Here is a 27,537-nt window from a genome sequence, read left to right as displayed (position 1 = left end):
GTACGCTGTTTGCCAACCCTAACACTAATCCTATAACCTTTTACATGCACAAAGTCCATATTCAGTCCCAGGTATTATCTAACTAGGACTGGGAAATATCCTCTTGCCGGATATTGCAAGTCTGTGTAAATACATCAAGCACAAACGACAGCTTCCCATGTTGTACGTGCAGCAAGGAACGCATGAATGTGCCTAACATCCCTTGGCATGCATGAGACTTTGGGTGGGTGTTTATGCAAGTTTAGCAGCTGTTGCCTTCACAGCTCCATGCCTCTCCTGAGCAACAGAATAGAAAAAAAATATAGGCTATGGACCACCACAATATAAAATGCATCATTTCTACAGGTGGTATAATTCAGGCACAGAAACTGGCACACAACTGGGGCTAGGTTGGTATAGAATAGCCTTCATTTTTAACAATTTCATGGTTTTTTCCTGCGTGGAAAGTAGACATCTCTTATCACAGGCACGTACCCAACAGAGCTGAAAAGTAGGATTAGTATACAGTACAAAGCATAGGTGGTGAACTGGAATGGAACTGGTTACCTGTTCAGCCAACAGTGAAGCGAGGCTGGAGTAAGCATCTGCAAAATCTGGTCCATACTGAATGGAATCTCTCAGTAAGACAACAGCTTCTTCCTTCTTCCCCCGGGACCTGTAAGTCATAGGAATTTGGATGGGGGAGAGAGAAGGCAGTTCTCTTAACAACTTTCTCAGCTCACCAATTGATTAAAAATACCGTTAACAGACTCGAAAGTGCCTGTCTTCTCCTTTTCAGAAAGGGCTAGATAATTAAATTTTCTTCTATCGAGCGTCTCCTGGGGCAATATCATATTGCACAGCCTGACAGCACAAAGAGGAGTGGGAGCAGCCACTGGATACGAGCTACGTTGTGGTGCCTTGGCACCTGCTGGCAACATTTTCTGTAGCAGCACATGCAATCCCTACAAAAGCCCCTTCTCTCCCTTGTCAGCACTTCTTTCCATTTGCTATTGTATCGGGGCAACACAAATCTCGAAGGGAACCTGAGTGAAGCAAACAAACCAGGCTGATGGAAAACTCAAAATACTGGAGGTGGGAGGGGGGGAATATGAGGATCTGTATAAGGAACTTTGTGGTTCTCACTGTGAATCGTGCAACCCAATCTTCTCAGTTTCTGACTGGTACTCCAGAAAGGAGGCAGAGGGAATCGTTTTTCTCTACTTCTGAAACTCCACATAAACTAGAGATGCTTAGCAGTCTAATTTTACATGCTGGTTCTCCATATGTGTGCCAGCGTCATGCTGGGAGGAAGAGAACCGCAGTGAGCTGGGTTGGTGTCGTTAAAACATATAGCTAGTCAAATTGCACATTGTGCATTTAAAGCAAATTTATATGGCTTCTCCTAAAGAATCCTGAGAACTGTAGTTCACCTGCCACAGAGCTACAATTCCCAGCACCCACCACAGGCTACAGTTCTCAGGCTTCTTTGGGTATCTGGGGTTAAAGCTAGACTTTATGACATATATGTGGCCGAAGTTGAAAATGACAGCCCTGTGCCACCTCCTCTCTCTTCTCTGTAACATTTTATTAACAAAGAATACAGTATTATTCTGAGAATGTGACTTCATCATGCTTCACGTGTTTTGTATTACGATAGACATTACTGTGGGGGAGACACTGGGCAGCTGCTTTCGCAAGCAGATAGGCCTCTCTTGTGTCCTAGCCTCAGTACACCTGCAGCCACCATTTCCTGCTTTAGAAGGAGTGAAACTGAAACAGAAAACATTGTGCCCAGCTATGCAAATAGGTCAACTTATATACATCACAGCCTATTGCATGTAAATCTGACAGCAAAGGAAAACCCGCTGAAAGTCATATACTGCCAAGTGCAAATGTTTAACCTGGGAGAGGAAAGTTTGTGGTTTCTTTCAGATGTCCATGCCAACCTTAGCTAACAGCTCCAGATGCTGGCGGAATATTGATGTACTGTGGAAAAAGGAGCTGGCGGGCCCGAAGCACGTTCAGTAATGACAAACCATAGTTCATTGTTACGATTAAATGCAGGTAGTGTCATTTTGATAAACGCTAACTCTACAAGGATCCGGTGTGGGATGCCTACCTTCTTTTGGCTTTCCACCTGTTCCAAGTTATTACTGTCCATAAATTCCACTGTGGTCCACCTTTTAAAAAATCAGCTGCAATATTTGCCTTCAGAATTGAAGTCCCTGAGAAGGGCAAACTACAAATTGCTTAGTGAGACCTGGGCCTCCCGTGAATCAGCAGGAGACGGCTCAACAAATGAAAAGTTCCCCAGAAGCACTGATTAAGGAGCACACTTGCCCTCTGGGAGCCATTAGCTTTAATATCTTGGACTAAAGTCATTTACTGGTTGTCTCTCTCTCCCTCTCTACTTCTGACTCCCATATCTATAAAATCAGCACAGGGCATGGTAAGCTCAAACAGGCCCCATTTTTTTTTTCATGTCTGAGGTTGCCATAGGGAAAAACAGGGATATAAAAGTGAAGAGAGGAGCATGATGAAGCTCAACAGTAATTGAGGAAATAATGAGAGGGAAATGACACTGCTTCTGTCACTGCCTGCCCATGCCGCCATCTTGGCTGCTCATGACTGAAGAGCATAATATGACACTGGACTCCCTACCGGTTGTCTCCCAGTCTGTGTGTGAGGAAGGCTTTCTAAAGTTAGATGCAAACATGTGCAAACAAAGCACTAACAGGCATGTAAAGGAAAATGGCTGAGGGAATCATTTTGAGTGTTGAAGTGCCCTTCTGTTCAGCCATTTCCCCTCCATCTCAGCTGTCTTAGCTTTATGGCATACATTTCTGTGTAATGAGCAGTCTTCCTCTCAGACATCCAAAGCCAGGGATTTTACTCCTTGAGGGCCGTTTCCCAGAGCGTATTTTAAACCAGCTGGAGCAGGCTCACAAGCAACTCCCACATTTAAAAATGCAACAAGGGAATGGTCTGTGTGTGTGTGTGCTGCTTCAAGAAAAACTATATACACAGATGCTTCAGCAAAACATTTCCTTTCTTAGAAGTTGGCCTGTGTGTATAGACCCTTCCCATACCTACTTCCAAAAAAGAGACAACTGTGCTGTGCAAGTAGATAAATAGGTACCGCTTCGGCGGGAAGGTAAACAGCGTTTCCATGCGCTGCTCTGGTTCGCCAGAAGCGGCTTAGTCATGCTGGCCACATGACCCGGAAGCTGTATGCCAGCTCCCTCGGCCAATAAAGTGAGATGAGCGCCGCAACCCCAGAGTCGGTCACGACTGGACCTAATGGTCAGGGGTCCCTTTACCTTTACCTTTACCTTTACCTTTACCCTGGACCATGTCCCTTCATCTCCTGCTTCCAATGCAGAATATGGGAAGAGGCCACAGTACAGTAATAGAGCATATTATTTTCCTGAAAAAGGTCCCATGTTCAGGCCCTGGCACCTCCAGTTGAAAGGATCCAGTAGCAGGCGAGAGGAATGACTTTTGCTAGAGAACCTGGGGAGCCACTCTTTGTCAGAATGGACGTACCAAGATGGATGCACAAATGAAGAAAGTACAAGGCACCTTCCTGTGTGGTTTGCTTTGAACCAACCCACTTGCTCTGCAGGTTCTCTTCAATGTACTACTCTTTGCTTGTAATACATTGTATGTACAAGGGATGGGAATACAGAATAATCCTTTCTCTGGGCAAGCGGCTTCGCAAGTAACCTGTGGCCCTCCAGATGTTACTGAACTACAACTTCCATCAGCCTATATCCCCTACTTTACACTTACAAAATAACTGTTATCAGAAAATTAATGGCACACTAAAGTACAGACAACACACCTGCATCTTTAAACACCCATGGCTCAAGCAGGTGCAGATACCTGGTTGGTATGTCATCTACATTTTCATGATAGACTACCCAGAACAGTTACGTCTGCTGCATACATTTTCATGATGCATAAAATCAGGGGTGCACTCAACAACACAGACAAGCTATCACCTTTTTTTTTAATAAGCTGGGAAATTTAGAAGATCATATTTGTGGCTTTGCAAATATTATATATTGCCCCACCACCACTACCACTCAGTTTAACAGCAGGGACATTTCTTTCTTTATAAAGCAGCAGATAGCTAACCTACTGCTCTCCAGAAGTTGCGCAACTCCAACTCCCATCAGCCCCAGTAATCATGGTCACTAACCAGAGGTGATGGCAGTTGTAGTCTAGCAACATAGGAAGGACCATAGGTTAGGCACCTCTGGTGAACAACAGTTGCTTTGGGGAAGGAATGCCACAGTACAATACTGAAACTAACTTATCAAAGCCCTGTCAAAAGAAGGCCTGTGCACCTTCCCCTATCCTGCTGAATAATGAAAGGTCAGCTAACTTGTCAATTTATAGATCATCATCTGAGGCCCTCCTCATGCACCTCCTCTACAAGAGGGTGGCAATAGGAGAAGGGGCCTTTCCTGTGGTGGCTCCCTGCTTGTGGAATGCACTCCTCCGGGAAGCTCACCTTGTGCCTTCATTACATATATTTAGGTGCCAGGCAAAAATATCCCTCTTCTCCCAGGTCTCTCGCTAATTAAACAATCTATGGCCTTTTAAACCGTTTGGGGGGGTTATTGTTTTTGTTTGTCACCATGTTATGTATTTTTCTGTTTTCATACTGTAAACCACCCTGTGGTCCTTGGATGAAGGGCGCTACAGAAATGTAATAAATAAATAAAAATTCAAATTAAAGCATCTGAGGTCACCGGCTTGAGTATCTGTGGAACATTTCAGTGACATGGAAAATTGATGACTGCTCTGCCAAAAGATTTGGCAAGAGTGAAGGAAATGCCAGTATCAGAAGTTAAAGGATTAAGAAACCCACTCAGCAGCAGTAAAAAAATCTTTATTACCCACAGGCATGCTTCTTGAGCACCATGTAGTCCTCTCAATTATCCTCTTTTTTCTGTTAATGGCTTTTTTTTTATTTGAACAGAGAACAATGTGCATTTTTAAAAGAGATAATAAAAAGATTATAGCATCCCTTATGTGGCAGCCTGAATTACATATGTTGCTCTGGCCCCATTCCAGACAGAGGCTCCGTTTTAGGCAGAGAAGCAGCTGACATACAATTGCACACAATCAGTCATTACAATCAAGACTAGATAAATGTGGTCCAGTAGACAGGAAGTTGGATTTAGATTCGGAAGTCTGCTTCTGCTACATTGGCTTGTTTGGACCTAACACTAAATTATAAAGTATGGGAATGAGCCTTGGGCTTACATGCTGGTGCAGCAGCTTACTCAAAAACAAACACTGGCCCATTTCAGATGTAATGTTAAAACAAGGTTTAGCCACACAGGAACAAGTCTTAGAGTCACACCCCCACCCCTCTGGTGTGATCACAAGGAAGAAATTAGAAGTTGCCACTGCCTGGTTTCAACTAACCAGATTTTCTTGTTACATCTGAACTGGGGATTCTGGTTAGTTTAAATTATGGTTTGTTGAAACAAGTCAAAATCCTAAAGTGTAGCTTGTTCTTAGCTTGTTTCAATAAACCATGGTTTAAACCAACCACAGTTTCCCCCTGTTGCCCTCTACCTCTGGGAACATTCTAGGCTGTTGCCTGGCTCACAACCCATTGAGGGTTCTGTGAAGGCAATGATGGTATTAGCAGGCCCTTTCACATGGGATACAGGGCTGCCACACCACACACAATGGTGCCAGTCTGAAAGGGGGATGCTTCTTGTTCCCACTTACACACATACATTTCCACAGTGTGCAGCTGCTGACACATACAACTAGTATCTCCATGGAATTTTTCCTGGCTTTTGATCCTGCTAGCATTTCCATGTGGCCGCCGAGGCCTACTAGTGCAGGCTATCGGTTCTGCTGAATAGGGCAACTGTCTTTCAGTGCTAGGTTTCCTATCTGCTTGGTCCACCAAATGAAAGAGTTGAGGATGAAAGACAAGCACATGACTGCACAACACACTGCAAAGTCAAACAGCATATAAACATTATTTAGCAGTAGTCCGAAGAATTATGGGCTACGAGGCTCTTCCTGTCTGTGACTGAGGGATCTGCTGCATGGGGGGCGGGGGATCACTCAGAGTATGTGTTTGTTTCCTGAGGGCAAGATGTATATTGCAGGAAAACAAAGAACCTGGGCTGGCTATACTTCCTACCTTCTCTGAATTCACTGAGTGACCTCCTGCCAGGAGCTGCTGGGGCAGCACCAGGAACCTCCAGATCTGTGCTCTGCTGCCCTATAAGCAGTTCCCTGGGCTATGATACCTTTTCACAGTTCACTCAGCCCATCTTGTCTGTTGGATTTCCCTGACCTACTAGGGCTTCTAAAGTCTCCCACTGCCTGGCTGTTAGACCCGGCTCCCATAAGGGCATGCAATGGACAATCACATCAAAATAAGAGAAGGGCATTATCTCCTCTGGACTGGAAACAAGCTGAGCTATTTTCTCTGCGTGAAAGAGTATGGTTTATTTCTAAGTCAAGCTGAATTTGAGTCACAGAAACCCTTGATCCCCCAAATCCCCACTTCTCCCCATAACACACGCCCAGTTAGGGCAGTAGCTCTCCAGCTATGGGGAGACAAAAAGAGGGAGGTATCTCTCTCACTTCCTCTCTATTCTGCTACTGTCATAACAAGGAGCTCCTAGTGTGCAGGTGCATGCTAGGTGCACTACAGACACCTGCCCACCTCCCATTCAGACTAGAGCTGTCTGGGAGCTCCAGTAAGAGATGCTGAAATTGGAGAAGGCAGAGGAAACAGAAGCAGCAGTTTAATCAGAGAAAAGAAAGGGAGGCATGAAAGGGGACTCTGAGAAAGCAGGAAATTAATAGTCTTGCTGGAGAGAATGGGAAACTTTGATTGCTAGGACTAAGCTACTAAAACTAAGTGATGTGGAATAAGATGGCAGAATTAACTGTAGCACTTTAGGTTGCAGGTGGAGGATTTTTATTTTTAAAAAGATGTTCAACTATGAAAAGTTTCCTGCAAGTAGAAAACTAGCACAGTTAGGAGAAGGCTGGTCTACAACAGGCATCCCCAACCTGTGGCCCTCCAGATGTTTTGGCCTACAACTCCCATGATCCTTAGCTAACAGGACCAGTGGTCAGGGATGATGGGAATTGTAGTCCAAAACACCTGGAGGGCCAAAGGTTGGGGATGCCTGGTCTAAAACCTTTTTCCCTTCATTATGTCTCAGTTTTCTTCTTATGAAGTTATCATTGGGGGGGGGGAGAGACTATGCAACACTCAAAACTAGTATCCCCCTACCTGGACTCTCAGGTGATACAGTCCATTCTATCACATTCTGCTTAATGCACTGCTCTGGCCAAAGGTAAGGAGAAAGAATGACAACTAGTGTTCCTTTACTCTTTCAAAGCTGCTCAAACATTGCTGAATAGTCACACATTAGGTGCCCCCTCCCCCAGGGCATCCTATCTCAAAATCCAACAGAACAGAGAGCACTTTTTTAAAAATTTTACACCAGGATAACCTTCTGCACTGATTCTCTTCCTCTTCACTCTTTATCACATAGGGAGGAAAAGAAAATGACATCACAAGTTTTCTTAAGTAGAAAGCTGGAAACAAAGCCAAGGATTCGGAACACGCTTCCGATCTAAATGCAGTATCTAGTCCACAGATGGGCCCTAAGGCAAAACTGGAAAACTGGAAGTGGTTTTGTTTTCACTGCAAAAGGGAAAATGCAGGTAGCCAGAAATATTTTATCTGAAACAAATGTACTGATTACAGGGTAACTGTCTCTGGAAACATAGATCATTACGACTGATGGTTATCAGAACGCACATGGGAGCCAAGTATCCAAAAGTTAATCATAAACACAACTCCCTCAGTTCTGAAATTCAAAGTCATCTAAGTTCCAGTGACATACTTGCAAAACAGCTTGGGCATGTCCTCAGATGCAACATGGAACCTGCAGAGCTCCAGATGTTTCTGGACACCAACTCCCATCATCCCTATGCTATCTGGGTCTGATGGGAACTGGAGTCCAGCAACATCTGGAGGGCTCAGAGGTTCCCCAGCAGTGTACTTAGCAAAGAATTGGTTGACTAGAAGTTGTAACCATATGCATTTGAATAATTAAGACTTACCTGGGGCTGAAGATGGAAAGGTTCTGAGGACTCAAACATCCTCCCAAGGCAGTCAGACCTGGCTTTGATTTGCAAGAACCATTTTCCAATTTTAAACCTACAGGGGACTGAATGAGACCATAACCTACTTGAGCAGATTTCCAAGATTGAAGAGGGCCCGGTTGTGCTGTGGATTCAGCTGGAGGGCTTTGCTGTAGTATTCCTTTGCTTCTGCCAAGTCTTTGGTCAATGTCCCAAGGTTGTTCAGGGCACTTGCATGACGTGGGTACAACCTGAGGGTACAAGAAGGAAGTTGATTGTCTTGTTGTAAACAAAGAAGGCCATCAAACCCATTTCAACACAGCCTCCACTCTTGCAAACCCTAAAGCTGTTCCAGCCCAGTTACTTCCCTGCTTCAGTGTGCAATCCCATATATTGTTACTTAGAAGTAAATGTGTTCAATGGGGCTTAGTCCAGGTAACTGAGCATAGGACACCAGCCCTTTTATGCAAGTATATGAAAGTGAATAACACTAGTTGCTTGGATGCAACAGAAGACTGCTATTGCCTGCCATGTCCTGCTCCTGGGCTTCTCATGGGTATCTTGATGGTCACTGGCTACTGTGCAAAGCAGGATGCAAGACAAGCTTGGCCTTTGTCCAGATGCAAGAGGGCTCTTTTTAAGTTCTTATGGCATCAGAATGTCTGCTCCTCCTCTGCCACCATTGCCTGTCGGTGAGGCCCTCAGTATGCCCTCTCCCTCTGTGCTTGATCTAGGCAGCCACCCAGAGAAGGCAGGTGGAAGACGCTGTTCCGTCTTGTCGCTCTCCTCCGTGTTCACATACTCAGAGAGGATGGGCTAGCAACTGGAATTTAGCAAGAGCAAGACAACAAGAAGAGAAGGCACAGCAAGGCCAGGCAGCTCCAGGGTTGGCAGCAATGATGGCAAGCCAAACCTAAGCTTCTCCCATTATGGTGCCGGGTTAGGTCCTTGACCACTGGGCATGCTGAGTGGAGGTCGCAGTCCAATACATCTGGAAGGAACAAGGTTGGGGGAAGCTGCCCAAAACATCACATTTCAATGGAGTTTACCAGGGGATTGCCGGGGCTCCATTACTACTCTGCCTTTTTTTTGAAGGGGGGAGTCGGCCTGACATGATCTTGCATCCCAATTATGGGACAGGATACAGCCTTCATTCTAATCTACAGCTCCGGTGCCTGAAAGGAGAGACAGCCTGTTTGCATTTAATCCTGTTGGCTTTATTACGAAATACAGCTTTCCCATTTGGAGTCTCTCTGAAAACACACATGCGCGGGCACATGCACAACGGTATATATGTCACCGGTAATGGCAACCATCTGCAAGCAATATCTCTCTTGCTATGGGCACAAACTCCTCTTCGCTTCACCTAATCAAGTGCCAAGTGCTGCATTATTTATGAAAGAAAGCTGAATTTCATTAACACTCTCACTGGGGCATCCAGTTTTTTGTTTTATTTTTGTTTTATTTTTTTAAAAAAAGCCAATCAGTTTCCCCATCTTTCTGAAATCCTAGGCATTTGCGTTAAGAACTTCCTCTCCTTCACAATTATAGCAAAAGGCTCAAAACAGTGCAATTCATTATGCCACTGGAAAGAGAAATGGAAGTAATACTTTAAATCAGGTTCAGCTTTGATTTCTGTACACAAGAAAAGCAGGATGTGGCGGGGGGGGGGCAAAATGAATTATTCAGAAGAATCCTTCAATGGTGCCACTGCAATTGTCAGGATAAATTTAGGCAGCCTGGCCTTGAACTATTAGAGGTACCACATACACTGCACAAAACTTCCAGTATCAATTATTGCCGCAGTCCTCCCCACGCCATTGTTGCTAGAGAAAAGAAGTCTCTTTGGCTGCCAAAGAATGGCGAATTGTAGCTTCAACACAAAAAAGATGTCAAGCAGAAATGGATTTTAAATTTTTAGAGAACTGTTAACTGTTCTTCTATCTGAGACACTTAAAAGTTTTTTTCCATTGCTGTTTGTCATCTCAGTTAAACCAGTGGAGGCAAGGCAATGCCAAACTCAACCAGGGTGGAAGGGAGAAAGGAGGAACTTGTTGCCATGGATACCATCTATAATCAAGCAAATATACTGAATTTATTCATCTTTCGTTTGCGTCAGGAAGCCGCTTAGGAAGCACTGCAGTGAGAACGGGCTGTGGAACTGGCCAAAGTTTAAAGGAGCTCTGAATTTAGGTCAAAAGCCAGGGCTAAAGTTAAAAACGAATGCTTATGAGGTTGTCAGTTTTCAATGGTGAACAAGTAGTTTAGGCTGGAACTCAGGCAACAGGCAATATCCAGAGCTGGTCTGCAGAAAAGGGCAGGAACACAGATAAGCATACAGTGGAGCGGAACAGTTAACTGGTATTGCAATGTTAGGCAAGAAGAATAAGATAAGAATAACAGAATGGAAGGAATTCCCAAGGGTCATTTCGTGGGGTCATCTGGGGCTTTGAAGTACGTTGTCAGCAATATGCTGATGACACACAGCTCTACTTCTCCTTTACATCTGCCGGTGAGGCAGCGGAAGTGCTGGACCAGTGTCCTGCCTCACTAAGAGACTGGATGAGAGCCGACAAACCGAATCTCAATCCAGATAAGGATTGAGGCACTGTTAATGGGTGGTTCCCTAGTTTGGATGGATGGGAGACTGCCTGCTCTTGATGGCGTTGCACTTCCTCTGAAGAAGCAGATCTGCAGCTTGGTGATACGTCTAGATCCATTGCTGTCACTTGAGGCTAAGGTGGCCTCAGTGGCACGAAGTGCCTTCCATCAGCTTGGGCTGGTGACCCAGTGGCTCCCCTATCTGGACAGGGATAACCTAACTGCTGCCGTCTATGCTCTGGTAACCTCTAAGTTAGATTAGTGCAACATGTTATAGGTGGGGCTGCCTCTGAAGATGGTTTGGAAACTTCAGCTGGTGCAGAATCCAGTGGCCTGGTTGTTCACGAGGGCAAGCGTGAAAAGGGAATAGAGTAGCCTTCTTTACTCCATTCTGAACTCCTCCCCCATCCTTTTTGTGTAATGACAGGGATTCAGAAATGTAGCAGTAGCATGCCAGATATTGCAAACCTGTTTTCATACCAGCACTTTTTAGAAAAGAAAACCAACAAGGAAGAAAGCAAGCAAGCAAGCAAGCGCAAGAATAAGAAACCCATTCATTCATTTTTGGATGCTTCCAGACAGGGGTTTGATATTGTAAACAGCTTGTTCAGATATTGCAAACGAAGACTTTTTCTAAACATCGGATTTCCCCCAGAGAGGAATATTATGGATTAAACAGAGGGAGACACAAGTTGACATTTTTATGCCAACAGTGTTGGATGAATGCTGCAGGAAGAAAATTTTATGCACGAGGAACATCCATCCCACAATGAACACCCATCTGAAAGCACTCTTTATGTTAAAAAATAGGCAGGTGTTTGGGTTGGGGGTGGGGGGAGTCTGTTTAAAAGCTAATCAGAAAAAGAACTGGGTAGGGCTTTCATGGAAAAAGTAGTCTACTTATAAAGGACCGTGTCAAGGCCAGTTTGTATGAACCTGTGCATGGTGTGGGTGGGTGTTTGTATGTGTGTTTCCCCGTGTGAGTCCAGCCCAGTTATAAGTGTGGCATTAAGCCTGTGCTAACCTGAAGTGATTGCACTGGGGCCATCCCCAAGTGTGAATGACTCAGCCCTTTTATTTAACAGCTCTCTGAACTCACACAGGTGTTTAAATCACTGCCTCCTTTCACCCATACGTAAAGGACGGAACATCACAAAGATCTCTCTTTATATCATTACAAGGAGCACAACAAGATATCCACTGTGTCGTCCTAATTATGTAGGATCTGAAATACTGCGCGACAACCCCATCCTTGTCTTGGCATGCTGAGTTGTGTCAATCAAGGACTCTTCAAAGGGTGGAGTGGTTGATTCCTCCCCGTATAATCAAGTTTTCAACACCAAGTGCAGTACGCAACTATCTCCTTCAGCTCAGTTGGGGTTCTCTTAAAGTAAAGATAAAGGGACCCCTGACCATTAGGTTCAGTCGTGACCGACTCTGGGGTTGCGGCGCTCATCTCGCTTTATTGGCTGAGGGAGTCGGTGTACAGCTTCCGGGTCATGTGGCCAGCATGACTAAGCCGCTTCTGGCGAACCAGACCAGCGCACGGAAACGCCGTTTACCTTCCCACCGGAGCGGTACCTATTTATCTACTTGCACACTTTTGACGTGCTTTCGAACTGCTAGGTGGGCAGGAGCAGGGACCGAGCAATGGGAGCTCACCCTGTCACGAGGATTCGAACCGCCGACCTTCTGATCGGCAAGCCCTAGGCTCTGTGGTTTAACCCACAGCACCACCCGTGTCCCTTGGGGTTCTCTTAGGCAGCACTATAATGTCCAGCCTGCCTTGATTCCCCAGCACAATATACATTCATGAATAACGGGCCCCAGTCTGTTGTGGATGCCTTTGCAATGAGACAGAATTCCAGCAGCCTCTTCTCCTCTGGCATTGATGATGAACAGAATCCCTAGCCTTTTTTTTAATGGCCCTCTGTTTTTACCCACATATTCAGGTAATCTGAACCATATCCACAGCCTTCACAGCCCCTCCCAATTTAGAAACAGCAGTTTCTAAATTGACATCCCATGGTAGGTATGAGGTAGGAGAGAAAGCAGCCATATAATATGGGAGGGGGAGGAAAGTGGTGAGCTGAGCCATAGGATTACTAAATAAAATACCATTTAACACCAGGCTACACCTTCCCGTTCTTTAAAATAACACCCACACAAAAACAGCAGAGGATCCAGTTTCCTTCAAAGCTTCTCCATGAGTTTTTAAAAATTTATATTTGAAACCAGCGTGTCTGGGTTCATTTAAACTTCATTAAATCTCTCTCTGCCTTTACACTCTGAATGCTTTTCAGCAAAGGGCTGCAGGTGACCTTGGACACCATCTGGGATTTATTTCTGCAAAGAATTAAAGTGCCAACACCTCTAGTCAACTTCTGTTTTTGTTGTTCCCTTTTCTTTTCTTTTTTTACAAGAACTCAAAATGTTCTCCGCTGCTTCATTTATGAGAGCTATAGCCATCCTTGTTCCTAACGCATCAAGTACTATTATGGGACCTGGATTAGTCTTTTGGAATCATTTATTGGCGTTTGGGCTTGGTTTGATTTTACGTGTGATTGCACCAATATTCCTTTTGTGGCATGTTTTACTGAACTGTCCCTGTGCATTGCTAAATAAGCACATAGAAAGAATCCAGACACAACCTATGCAGAGTTATATCAAGGTTTCCTCTTTTCTTTTTGTGCTATATATCAGTGAAACACCCACATAAGAATCTTAATGCAATCATGTGTATGATCACATTAGGAATGCTTTTTACCAGTGACACATCCACATATACACAGCAGTCTGTACAAAATTCAGAAACGAAACCAAACCTTAAAAATGGGAGATTTCTGATGCACAAGTTCCACTTCAGAGACACTGGAAGCTGCTTGATACTTAATCAGGCAGTTGATTCATCTGGTCCATCTAGCAGAGTAATTGTCTCTACACTGACTTAAGAGCATCTCTCCAGCGTTTCAGAGGCAGACATCCAAGCCCTATCAGGGATGCCAGGTCTTCAAATTTGGATCTTCGGCATGCTCTGCCAATGAGCACCGGCCCTTTTTGGGTGATATGGAATTCCAAAATCAAATGATAAATTGGCTATTTCAGAAGTATCCCTACACTGCTGTAGTACTTTGAAGAATAAGACCGAAAAAAGTAATCCTGTCTAAGGCTAGAATCTCACTGAAAGCTTCATGGAACTCCTAAACTCCAAGTGAACATTTCCTCATTTTCAGCATTGGAAAAAATGTGTGTGCCATCTCTGTCTCTCACATCAAAGGAGAATGGGACAATGCTGAGCTCTGTGTATACATTTCTGTCCCATCCTGTGTTCATCACAACAGCGCTGTTTCTATTCTGCTACAGACTGGCTTCTGCTAAAACCAACATTGTTCACATCAATCACTATGACCAAAACTAACATAATTTATTACATAATTTCAGTGGAAGGGAAACATTGAAAACAATGCAGAAAATAATGCCCTTGTTTACATTACATTTGAAAACTATAAAGTCGATTTCTGTTCCTGACCTCCAATGAATTTCAGCAATTTCTGCTCCTTCACAGATTACTGTGAAGAAGATCTTCATACCTAGCTTTATCCCAATGTGTGGATTTCCCAATCCACTAGTCACTAGCACATATTTCAAAGGAGGGGACATCAAGATGATCTGGAGTTGCTCGGCACCCAGAATGCTTTATGAGTAGTTGCCAGGAAATCATCACCATCATCATAGTCACTACTTCACTTTGGTCAAAATGTGGGATAGAGAGGTGACTGTGGTTACCCATGAGAATCATCCTAATGTCTTCCAACCCAGCTTCAGGGGCAATTGGCTCATTGGTCTACCAAAACACCAATGACAAGGATGAATAGATAAGAAAAGCGCAGATGGCAGACAACCTGAGCCAAATTTTTAAAAGTTCACTAATTTGCTGTGCAACTGAAGACATACAGAAAACTGGTGTCCTTGCACCGAAGCTTATAATAATGCTTAAGAGGCATGACATTGCAGTAACTCTTCCTTAAGTAAAAGCTATTATAGCTTCAGAGATGTTAAGTACCTCAATGGTGTGGAGCAGGACTTTATATACTGGAGCAAGGAAAATGTATGAAAATTGTATGTGTAAATCTAGGTCCCAACATTTGGGCTTAAGCTACTGTTTCTCCAATTTTTATGAGCAGTCCACTCCAAATCTGCAGTCTAGAAAACGTTCCTGTGCTGTGCAATCCTATGCATGTTTACTCAGAAGTAAGTCTTGCTGTGTTCAGTGTAGGTTACTCCTAGCTAAAATAAGCATTAAAATAAGCAATAGAAATGGTCAGCATTTCCTTGTCCACCATTCTTCCCAACATAAGAAGTGTTTACATTTGAAATTTTCAACACTTCAGTGGGGAATGCCTGTGACACAATGTGACTCAACTCCAAGTCTGGGCAAATGAGTGAAATGCATTTAATGAATTCATTTTGTTTCAGCAGTGCCCACACTGTGTTTTGAATTTCATCACGGTTAAAACGAGGCCGTTTGCGTTAGATCACTTGGTAAGAAGCAGCCTTTTGCTGCTGACAGGCAACCACAGCCAGAACTCAGGCAGATGAAAGACAATTTCCTTCTCTACTTGCAGTAGGGGGGCTGGAGATTACATTTTAGGGTAGTCTAGAAACTCTGTTGTGCTTTTCCCACTTCCCTTTAGGCCCAATAAGAGGTGATGTTAATTGTATCATTGTAGCTAATACGTCTAGCATTTTCCTCTTTGAAAAGCTGCCTGGGGAATAGTATTGCGACTGTGGTGTGCAGGAAAAGTGGGATTTATTTATTTTTTTAAGAAAACACAACACCTCCCTTCCTGCTGCAGTCTCCACGAAAAACCCTCGTCACCCAGCTGCTATTTTTCTGGGAGAGAAATATCCATTGATCCCAATGAAAACTCCCGCTTAGGAAGAAGAGCATAAGGCCATTTTCACCAGGACCACATTGGGAGGTTTTTTTAAAAAACCAACAACAACCATGTTTTAAGCCTTCCCCACATAACATGCTGTCCTAGCCCAAGTACCTAGCCCAAGTTCTGCAGCTGAAGGACTATTTAATCATATGGTAAAGGGACCCCTGACCATTAGGTCCAGTCATGGCCAACTCTGGGGTTGCGGCGCTCATCTCGTTTTACTGGCCAAGGGAGCCGGCCTACAGCTTCCGGGTCATGTGGCCAGCAGGACTAAGCCGCTTCTGGCGAACCAGAGCACGAAAATGCCATTGACCTTCCCACCGGAGCGGTACCTATTTATCTACTTGCACTTTGATGTGCTTTCGAACTGCTAGGTTGGCAGGAGCAGGGACTGAGCAACGGGAGCTCACCCCGTCACGGGGATTCGAACCGCCGACCTTCTGATCAGCAAGTCCTAGGCTCTGTGGTTTAACCCACAGTGATGCCATAAACTGCATTTCAACCACCACTCCATAACGTTCAGCACAGACACCAACTTGAACAAAATATGGGGGGCACCTGCCTACCCTCCCTTCTCCCCACACTTCTCTGGAGAGCACTTTCCTCCTCCACATGCAACTAGACACAAATCTCGCCCCCCCCCAGTCTCCCACAAGAAGTTTCTGCCTACTCACCTGCCCCACACCAGTTTGCTTCTCCTACCAGCCTGCTGACCCACTTGCCTCTGCCCAGCTACCCTGGGCTCAGACACGCTCAGAAATGGCGTCGAAAGCTGAGGGCCAAGTTGGGAAAAGAGTGTAGCACCCAGCTTGGGGGGGGGAGGTGGCTGCCCAAGGGGGGGGTTAAATATTCTATGGGGGGGACCGGGGGACCATAGAGTTGGTGCCTATGTAACCCAGTACTGTCTACCCTGAATAGGAAGCTTCTTTGTGCCAAATCCAACACTTGGCCCATCTATTTCTGTATTGCCTACACAGGCAGGCAGTGGCTCTCCAGGGTTTCAGCCTGGTGACTCTCCCAGCCCTACCTGAAGATGCTGGGGATTGAACCTGGGACCTTCAGCATGAAAAGCAGATGCTCTACCTCTGAGCTATGCCCCTTCCCAGTCTTTTCCCAGGATATCAAGCTGAGAAATCCTGCAGCCCAAGTTAAATCAGGCTATTAGGAATGGACGATGGGACTCTTCTGTAAGCAAAGTGTGTGCTCTGCTTCTGAGCTGTGGCCCTTGCCCAACACGTAGGAATGGCAGCACAGCAGTGAGCCACAGCAGGCAGAGATAGCAGCACCAAGCACTGCAGCTAGAAAGCGGGGAGTGTGCAGCGCTGCTTATCAGCAACGCTGCGTTTTAATGAAGAGGGAGAGCCTGCACACATTTTAATAAGAAAGGCTTCAATGACACATTAAACATTCAGCGCAGCACTAGAAATTGAGCATCCCAATATTCCTATTCAATCTTACACACATTAATATGCACACACTGCGATGATTAGTCGTACTTTGTTTCATCTCAGATGAATACTCTTTGATCTCCTTGCAGCAGGCGTCTCCTGCAGAGCTGGCAGCAGAAAACCAGCTATAGTGGCAAGTATTTTAAAATTAACCTTAGGGGATAACCTTCACCTTCCAACAATCTGCACTTTTCTTTTCTTTTTTTGCAGCCTCTCTCTCTGTTTCTTTTCTTTTCTTTTTTTAAAAAATAGTTCTGCCAAATAGCATGATTCTCTTCTTTTCTGGGGCCAACTACAGCACACCTGGCAAACGACCAGAGAGCTCTATTGCAATGATTTCTCTTTATTGCTTCACTGCAAGTAAGCTTAAAGGTTTATAACCATTATCACCATTCCAGAATATCAACCGCTCGTGAACTCTGATTTAGACACAGCTCAGTTTGCATTCCCCAAAAGAATGAGCCTTTCAAGTTACACTTAATTTCCACCGTCTGTGCTGGGCACACAAGAAAAGAGTTTTTGTCCAGACCAATAAATTTGCGTGTAGAAGTTTGCTTTACCTTAATTATGGCTCCCTCCCATGTGGTTCCATTTCTGAGACCCCCACAACAATTTTTGCAAACGTCTTTGGTGTTATATATTGCAGAACAACTTTGTGGCCTACCATGTCCCCACATTATACCTTTTCTAAAAAGCAGACTGTCACCATGGCCAGCACATGCATTTCCTAATTAGCCTTAGCTACACTAGTAGAAGGGATGCGGGTGGCGCTGTGGGTTAAACCACAGAGCCTAGGACTTGCTGATCAGAAGGTCGGCAGTTCGAATCCCCGCAACAGGGTGAGCTCCCGTTGCTCAGTCCCTGCTCCTGCCAACCTAGCAGTTCGAAAGCATGTCAAAGTGCAAGTAGATCAATAGGTACCGCTCCGGCAGGAAGGTAAACGACGTTTCCATGCGTTGCTCTGGTTCGCCAGAAGTGGCTCAGTCATGCTGGCCACATGACCCGGAAGCTGTACAGCGGCTCCCTCGGCCAATAAAGCGAGATGAGCGCCGCAACCCCAGAGTTGGCCACGACTGGTCCTAATGGTCAGGGGTCCTTTTACCTTTACCTTTACACTAGTAGAAAACAGTGTTCTAGAAGCCTTGCTTAATATGTAAGCATTACAATTTAATTTAAAGGCTGTCCCTCTCCTTTGAAAACAGATGCCAGTGTTAAGCTGGCCTTTGCAGCAGAAATATGGATTTGTGTTTGGAATGTGAACATTGTGTTCTGTCTCATGTCGCAATCTTTGAGGGAGAGATCATGTCAGAAAGTGGGTATTGGAGCACCTTCCACAGCGTTGGGACCATTTTTTGTGTGGGGAGAGGGGGGAAGTGTCTAAGAGGGGTCATGACTGAGATACATAAAATTGTGCATGGTCCTGAGAAAGCAGATATAATTTTTTTCACTCTTTCCCATAATATGAGAATCTAATGAAACCAACTGGCCAGAAATTCAGGACAGCCAAAGGGCATTACTTCTTCACACAACACATCATAACCTAACTTCTAGGTTAGTTTATTGCAATGTGTTACACATGGGGCTGCCTCTGAAGACAGTTTAGACACTTCAATTGGTGCAGAATTCACCAGCCAGGTTGCTCACAGGGGCAAGATGGTTTTGAGCATATAGCACCACGTAAAGGTAAAGGACCTCTGGATTGACTGGATGGTTAAGTCCAGTCAAGGGTGACTATGGGGTGTGGCGCTTATCTCTCTTCAGGCCAAGGGAGCTGGCATTTGTCCACAGAAGCTAGAGCACACGGAGCCTGAGCTGCAATAGCACTTTCCAGCCATTTATATATCATCAACTCTGGCCCAAGAGCATTGGCTGCCAATTCGTTTCCAAGCCCAAAATTGACCTATAAAGCCTTAAATGGCTCAGGACTGCAATACCTCAAGTACTGCCTCTCCCTATATGACCTGACCCAGACTCTGTGATCACCATCTGAGACTCTTCTTTCATGTGCTCCATCCACAAGAAGTCTGGAGGATGGGAGCATGAGAACAGGCTTTTTCTGCAGTGGCTACCCACTGCAGTGGAATGCTCTCTCCAGGGAGGCTTGCACAGCCTTCATTGCATATCTTTAAGCACCAGGCAAAAACATTCCTCTTCTCTCAGGCCCTTGGCTAATTAAACAATCTACGGCCTTGTAAATTGTTGGGGCAGTACTGTTTTGTTTGCTGTTAGGTATTTCTGTGTTTTTATACTGAAACCACCCTGTGAGCCTAAACTGAAGGGCAGTTTATAAATTTAAAAAAGAATAAATCAATCATGGAAATTTGCCAACCCCAGATGCAAGAGGAGATGATGATCAGGTGCTAGAAAACGGACACCCAGGAATGGAGAGCAGAAGTCCCCCCCCCCCCGCCTCTGTTTCTAGATGTCGGACAGAAACGAAAAGGGTGGAGATAGCTACACTGCTTAAGCTCCTGAGTATCATCAACTGTACTGACATGTCTCAAAAACTCATCCCAATGAAGTTTCGAGTTTGGCAAGGTGGTAGGAACATGAACCGCATCCTTTCCCAACTCCTGTTCTTGTCTGGGCCTCGTAGAGGCCTGGAAGCAGTTAGTTAGAGGGGGTGGAGTCTCTAGAGAAGTGACTTTGTTTGGGGAACAAACCAAGAATCAACAGTTTTATAAAGCCAGCCAGGTACCCTTTTAGCTTTCCAGTATCATATTGCCTGCCTGAGGTGCAATAGCAATTTCCAGCCATTATCTGGGTGGTGCTGCAGCACAGCAAATATCCGTAAGCTAAAATGCTGGGCCCCTGCTGCCAGATTCCTTGGTTTGTGCCTCAGATGCCTGACATCTCTAGCACAGGGCTAGTTGATGCCCTTCAGATGCTGCTGGACTCCAATCCCCAGCAGTCCCAGCCAGCAGGCCCAATCATAAGGGATGGCGTGGGCAGTAGTCCAGCACACGTGGAGGGTACTGCTTTAGCTATCTCTGCTCTAGGGGAACTCCTGTTCTGAATCATGCAACCTAAATGGTACTTGAAGCCTCTGTGTGCTCATGTTCCTGCCTAATACAGGATCGACCTATGGCTAGGCTTCGCAATCTACCCTTCAGCAGCAAATCCGCTTCCTAAAACACTGACTGCTGGTTGCTAAACTCCTGGTGCTGAATCCCTGATTTACGTCTGCTGACATTCTGGCCAAGGCTACTCGCTTCCCAGCTGGCTGCACCAATCTTCCAGCTGCAAGGAAACCGACATAGTAGCATGAAGCTATGTTTATTTTGCCCACATAACTTAGTTGCTTGAGTTGAAAAGGTAACAGATCAGAGCCGGTAACCACGGCTTAATTCCAAGTTGCCAGGCAACCGCACATCCGCCAGTGAAGTACTTTCAGACGGCGCTACCAGCAACTTTGGGAAGCGGCGCTGCTGGCCCTTCATGGGGCCATAAAGCACCGAGCTGGATGAGGCTCACAATGCTCTGTAAACAAGATCGTTGTGGGCTATATATCTAATGATGCTTAATTAACACTCCTGGCAAATCAATCCTAAAAACAGCCTCCTTCATAATTAAAACTCTGCCAAGTAGGAGACAGCACCGGAGCTATGGCAACTTGATGCTTGCTGAATTAGGGGAGGAAAAAGAAACGAGGGAGAGGGGGGGGGACTCTTGACAGCAATTACTGTGTGCTTAGACTAATTCACAAGCAGATGGTTGCACTTAAGCGCCAGTGAAGGAGGACTGCGTGTTACTGTCAGCAGGATGAATAGAGAGGCTGTGTCGAGCAGTGGCTAGCTTTCCATCAGAGAAGCCTGGGGGAGGCGAAAACCATTATTACTTACTGTTCATACTCTGCCATCAGCATACATGAGTCCCTTACAAGCTAAACAGGCAGGTCACTGCCTCCAAAGGAGCACTGTGGAACTGTTGGTTTCTGTTTCCTTCACTGTGCAGCGAAGTGCTTGTCACAGGACAATGTTTACATTCCACAGTCAGAGCACTGTTGGGTTTTCCCACGGGAATGGGAAGCTGGATGTGACGTACACTGGTTTCCTGTTTTTCTCTGTTCTCTCGGTGTTCGAGGAGAAGGACGGGTTGCTTCTCTGCTCCAGCAGAGGCAAGATGCATGTTTGTAAATTCTCTACAATGAACTGAAAATAAAGCAACAAAAAGCATGTGGCACGTACTATTCATCATTCCGTTGTGCAAACGGACTCTGCTATATCAACATTTTTGGTTCCGGGCCCAGAAAGACGTAAATCAAACTGAGGATCAAAGACTCCAGCGTTCGAGTCGGAATGCCGGCAGAGGTACAGAGGAACGGATCGCGTTATCTGCTCTGCGCGTCAAGTTTGATTGATGAAGGTATGTGCTCATGCTGCCCGGAGCAGCCTGGCAGCCTGCCAGCTACTAGTTTATGGTTTTATGGCTGGACTTTGAACTTTTAAAGCCGTTTTGCCGTGTTACAGGCAAGGCTCCAAAAGGCACAAGCTCACAGGCTTGGATGGCTGGGGAAATCGAAAGTACTTTTACAAGTGCTTTTGGCTGAAGCTGCAGGACTGTGACGCAGCTTGTTTTAAGCAGCAGAAAATGGCAAACGCAAAGCTGGTTAATGATTTTGGGATTCCTAAGCTCAATAAGAATAATTACACAGACTGGGTGTTATATGCAGAGGCAATTCTGCGGAAAGAAGGTCTGTTCAATGTTATTACAGACAACCCCCCAGCTCCAATTACAGCTGATTGGAAGAAGCAGCAGAGAGGACTCAACTTTCCAGAGGCTGTGTATTCCTTCATGATACTACATTCTTTGGGTCCAAGTTGGGAGTCAGTTGCCACTCAGATTGCTGTTCAACCAACTGCTCATCTCACAGTAGCCTTTGTTACTGCCGTGATCCAGAATGAAGCAGATCGCCGGGGTGCTAGCTGCATGGGTAAGGGGGAGTCTTCACAGACGTCATCCCAGAGTGCAGTGGAACCACCAGAGGGCGCCAAAGCTTTGAAGGCAGAGAAATGCTACTCGTGTGGACGTCTAGGCCATATGGAGAGGGAATGCAAATATCCCAGGGCCAAGACAGAGCAGCGCAGCGGAAGTTCATCGCGTGGAAAAGGCCAAAGCAAAGGCAAAGGTCCAGTGTCCAGGACAACGCAGCACAAGGCAATGGTCTCACGCTTCACTCCAAAGGTCGCAAAGGTCCAGAAGACGTCTAGATCTTTCTTCGTTGTTGATTCAGCAGCTACCCACCACATGTGCAACGATAAAAGACTGTTCGTGTCTTTTACACCGCAGGAAGGTGCGATTCACCAGGCGGATGACCACACGATTCCCAGTCAAGGCTACGGAACTGTTGTTCTTCACAGTTTGGACTTAGAGATACATGATGTACTTTACGTTCCAGATGCCACACACAATCTTCTCAGTGTGATGCAGCTGAATGAACGGAACATTGACGTTTCCTTCAAGAACAAGAAATGCACCATCACAAAGAAAGACGATTATGTATTGCATGCTGAATGTGTTGATCGTTTGTTTGTTTTGTATTATGATGATGTTGTGCAGAATGATACTTGTTGCATTGCAGGTTCTAACAAAAGTTTGCATGCAGGATGTATTCACGATTTTCACAGGAAATTTGGTCATTTGCATTTTGAGGCAGTAGCTAAAATGCCTACCTTGGTTGAAGGTATGACTATTAAACCCTGCAGGTACCACATGAAGTGCAAGGCATGCGCAGCAAACAAGGTAAAAATGGCTGCGAAAGGTAAGGTGTCTAGTAGGCAAGCTACAGAACCATACCAGATTGTTCATGCTGATTTAGTTGGTCCACTATCGCCCTCTTTAGGTGGCAATAGGTTCTTCATGGTTCTCATTGATGCATTTTCTAGGTATATTTATGTGTACAATCTCAAGCAGAAATCAGAGGCTTTTCCAAGGTTCAAAGAATTCTGTGCTTGGTTGGAAAATGTGCATGGTAAGAAGATAAAAATTCTTTTCACAGATCGCGGGGGAGAATTCACTTCTCAGCAGTTTGAAGTTTTTCTGACTGAGAAAGGAATTCAACACGATTTGTCCAGTCCTCGCTCGCCATGGCAGAATGGGCTTTGCGAAAGGGCAAATCAGACATTGCTTCAAGGGTTAAAGACCTTGCTGCATGATGCAAATCTTCCAGAGAGTTATTGGGCCGAAGCTCTCTCGTGTTTTGTTTACAGTTACAATCGCAGGTTATCTTCAGCGATTGGTTGTACCCCCTATGAGAAGATGTTTGGCAAGAAACCATACATCAAACACATGAGAATTTTTGGTTCGGACATGTGGATTCACTCACCACAAAGCTCCAAATTAGGCAAACGTGGTTTGCATGGTATCTTTCTAGGTTATCAGAAAGGTTCTTACAGACTAATGATGACTGACTCTAAGACAATTAAGCTCACAAGAAGTGTTGAGTACAATGCCAAGTGGGGGGAGAACGTGGGAATTTTTCAATGTTATCCTGATGACAGTGATGAGACTGAGGATAAGCAACAACAACCCACACCCACTGATGAAGGTTCTGATTCTGAGTCTGAAACTGAATCGGATACTTCAGAGGATTTCAAGAGTGCGAAAGCATCTATGCGACCCTCTGAAAGTTCTGATCAGGAATTGGAAGAACCATTGTTCACAATAGGCCATTTTTCTCCTAAGAAGGAAGAGGAGAGTGTTGAAGACCAAAGGCTGATTCGCAGGTCACAAAGAGCCACAAAAGGCAGACCTCCAAAGAGATTTGCTGATGAATATGCTAAGACAGCAGTAGCAGTTGTTAAAAGCTCCAAGAAGGTATTTGAACCTTCAAGTTTCCAAGAAATCCAGGATTTGGATTCTAAGGAAGCTGAGCCATGGTTAAATGCAATGAAGGCTGAGCTTGATTCCTTAGAAAGGAACAAAACTTGGGAGCTAGTTCCAGTAGTTCCAGGAATGAAACTGCTTGGAAGCAAATGGGTCTTCAAAGCGAAGACTGATCAAAATGGCAAGATAGTCAGACACAAAGCCAGATTGGTAGCCAGAGGTTTTGCACAGGTACCAGGTGAAGACTATCACGAGACCTACTCACCCACGGTGAGATATGAGAGCATTAGGCTTATGCTCAAGCTAGCTGCAGAGGAGAATCTACACATTAGTCACCACGATGTAAATACAGCGTTTTTGTACGGATCTCTAGGTGAATCACTTTATATGCTTCCACCTGATGGCGTACAGGTAAAACAGGGATTTGTTTGTGCTCTGAAGAAGTCCCTTTATGGTCTCAAACAAAGTGCACGGTGTTGGCACACAAAACTCACTGAAGCATTGTTTTCTCTAGGTTTTCAGCAAGGGAAAGCTGATCCATGTGTGTTTGTCAAAGAGGAGGGGCAAAAGAAGCTGTATTGTTTGTTTTATGTTGATGACATTTTATTCTTTTGGAAAGATGTCACAATGTACAATAACGCCCTAGCTCAACTGAAAGAGCACTTTGACATGAAAGATCTTGGTGAGGTAAACAATTACCTATCTCTAGAAATAGAAAGAGATCAAAGTGGTAACATTCTAGTACACCAGTCACAGAAAATTGCTGATGTGTTAAGCAAACTGAACCTGATGGATGCTAACCCTGTAGACACACCGATGACAACAGGTTATCAGGTAGAAGACACTGAAGAAGCATTTTCTGACACTACACTGTACAGAAGTGTGCTAGGAAAGCTAAACTTCATTGCCAGATGTTCAAGACCTGACATTGCTGTTAGCTGTAATTTGCTAAGCAGACAAGTTAACAATCCTACTGTTAAGGATTGGAAAGCTCTGAAACGCATAGCACGCTATTTGAAAGGCACTATGCATTACAGACTGAGATTTAACAATCAGAAGTCTGGTGGTCTTGAGATTTTTGCAGATGCAAGTTTTGGAAGTGACACTACAGACAGGAAAAGTACGTCTGGAGTTTGCTACATGTACAATCAGGGTCTATTTGATTGGTCATGCAAGAAGCAAACAACAATTAGCTTAAGTACTTGTGAAGCTGAACTGAATGCACTGTCTTATTCACTTAAGGATTGTGAATGGTTGTTACAATTGTGCAAAGACATGAAAATTCCTGTCAAATGTCCAATCCAGGTTTACCAGGACAACAAAGCATGTTTGGCTTTGCTGAATTCAGAAGGTTGTAAGCAAAGCACGAAGCACTTGCAATTGAAAGTGCAACATGCTAGGGAACATATTCAGAAGGGACTCGTAACGGTGTCCTATATGCCAGGTAATGAAATTCCTGCTGATGTATTGTCCAAGATTGTATCAAGGGATCAACACTGTACCTATGTACAGAAGTTGGGTTTGTACTGATATTGTACGAACACGCTGCCCAGTGATGTTCACAGAAAGGGGGAGGATGTTGGTTTCTGTTTCCTTCACTGTGCAGCGAAGTGCTTGTCACAGGACAATGTTTACATTCCACAGTCAGAGCACTGTTGGGTTTTCCCACGGGAATGGGAAGCTGGATGTGACGTACACTGGTTTCCTGTTTTTCTCTGTTCTCTCGGTGTTCGAGGAGAAGGACGGGTTGCTTCTCTGCTCCAGCAGAGGCAAGATGCATGTTTGTAAATTCTCTACAATGAACTGAAAATAAAGCAACAAAAAGCATGTGGCACGTACTATTCATCATTCCGTTGTGCAAACGGACTCTGCTATATCAACAGGAACCACTTTAGACTGTCATGGCTTCACCCCAAAGAACTGTGGGAAATGTAGCTTGTTAAGGGCTCTGAAAGTTGTTAGAATACCCCTATTGCCCTCAAAGAAGGACAGTTCCCAGAGTAGCTTAACCATCAATCCCTGATGATCAATCCCTCTTCACAGGCAACCTTTGAGAACTGTAGCTTGTGGGGAGGAATAGGGGTCTCCTAACAACTCTCAGCACCCTTAACAAACCACTGTTCCCAGAATTCGTTTGGGGGAGCCATGGCTGTTTTGAAGTGGTATCGCTTTAAATGTGGTATTGCTTCCCTCCCCTGATTCCCTCTGAGGCTGATAAGCCATGAGGAAGAGTTTGGAAGGTTGCCGTTAGTTCTCCGCTGCCCCTTAACCACCCGCAGCCCCTCTGGGAAAATCACTGGCTAAGCTACTTATGAGCAAATGGCTGGTCCAGCAGCTTCTTCCTCACATGAGGATAAGCCGCAGTACAGGCAGAAACAATGGTTTTTGAGGAGAGATTCGAAAGAAGGAAACAAACACATTCTGGAAGAATCTTTCATATAAGGGGGCATCAGCAAGGAGGGATGGGAGCAGCCGTTTAAGAGAGCTGAGGAAAAGCTCTGGAAAGCTTTAAAGGAAAAGACATGGGAATCATTGCAGGATATGGAAGGGTATGAGGAAGCCACTGAACAAAACTGAAGAGGGACTTCACTAGGAAGGGGTATCACTGCTTCAATATCCTCTCTCTCTCCCTCTCTCTCTCTCTGTCTCTCTCACACACAAGCACACAACCACACCAATTAAGTCCCAAGCGAGATTGGCTGCTCCTTGTGGGAGAAATGAGGATGTGGTGATGCCACATTTCAAATTGCTAGATGTTATGGGGAGAGAAGAGGAGGCGAAGGCACTTGCGTAGCTGCTTCTGTCAGCTGTCAACATCCAGGTTCATTCTCCAGAATGTGAGGCTGACAGGCTTAATTACAGAACTATAATTAATACATACTTGTGTTTAATAAATATTACCTGCCAGTTTACGCGGCACTTCAGATTTGCAAGGTGCTTTGCAACAGAAGGGTGTAATCACAATAACTCAGTGCTATGGATAGATGGATGAGTCTATTACCAGCCCTGGCCAATTCTGTATATGCTCATTCCTAAATCAGCTCTGCCCTCTTTCTGCATTAATTTGTGAGTTTCCTTTTAAAAATGAATGAAAATACATAATTTTTTTTCTCAGTGCACACAATTCTAAAAGTATTTTATCCTAAAACGTGCATTTTGTAATGCATGTTAGTATGGTTTTTAAGCAGAGAGGTGTATTGCAAATTTCAGATAACTGCAAAATATGAAGGATAGTAGCATTAGTCTGGAAGGTGTGAAACTGGCCAGCTCACATTCTTCTAAAGCATTTTCAGAAGCACACAGCTTGTTTTGTCCTCAGTGATTTTTCAAAGCTTCAACATTTTCTGCTCAGCCACCAGAATGAAGGGGAACTGATCAGTCAAGCCAGGAGAAATTCTGCTCTGAAATGCCTGCTTTGGCTTGTTCTTGTGCACAGCTCATTAGGGTAGCTAGCCTTCCTAATTCTTTGAATTTTGGCCACAAGCAAGGACAAAAATCCAGGAGGAAAAGCAGATAGACTCATTTGGGCTCCACATTCAACATTTTTTAAATGTCTGGTAATGAAATGCAAATAGTTGGCTGTGCAA

General features: G+C 44.9%; 1 protein-coding gene across 1 annotated transcript in view; it reads right to left on the bottom strand.

Moving 5' to 3' along the window:
- Nucleotides 1-27,537, bottom strand: part of TMTC1 (transmembrane O-mannosyltransferase targeting cadherins 1) — a 141,246-nt gene that overhangs the window by 19,607 nt on the left and 94,102 nt on the right. The window contains exons 12-13 of the mRNA XM_082240469.1: nt 8,241-8,384; nt 547-655 (exon numbers count right to left, since the gene is read on the bottom strand). Of these exons, the coding sequence (XP_082096595.1) occupies nt 547-655; nt 8,241-8,384 (253 nt within the window). The remainder of the gene's footprint in view (nt 1-546; nt 656-8,240; nt 8,385-27,537) is intronic.

This window comes from Podarcis vaucheri (genome assembly GCF_965113315.1).
Source record: "Podarcis vaucheri genome assembly, chromosome: 10".
Taxonomy (NCBI): domain Eukaryota; kingdom Metazoa; phylum Chordata; class Lepidosauria; order Squamata; family Lacertidae; genus Podarcis; species Podarcis vaucheri.
Note: the sequence above shows the minus strand (reverse complement) of the source record. Positions and strands in the feature narration are given on the sequence as shown.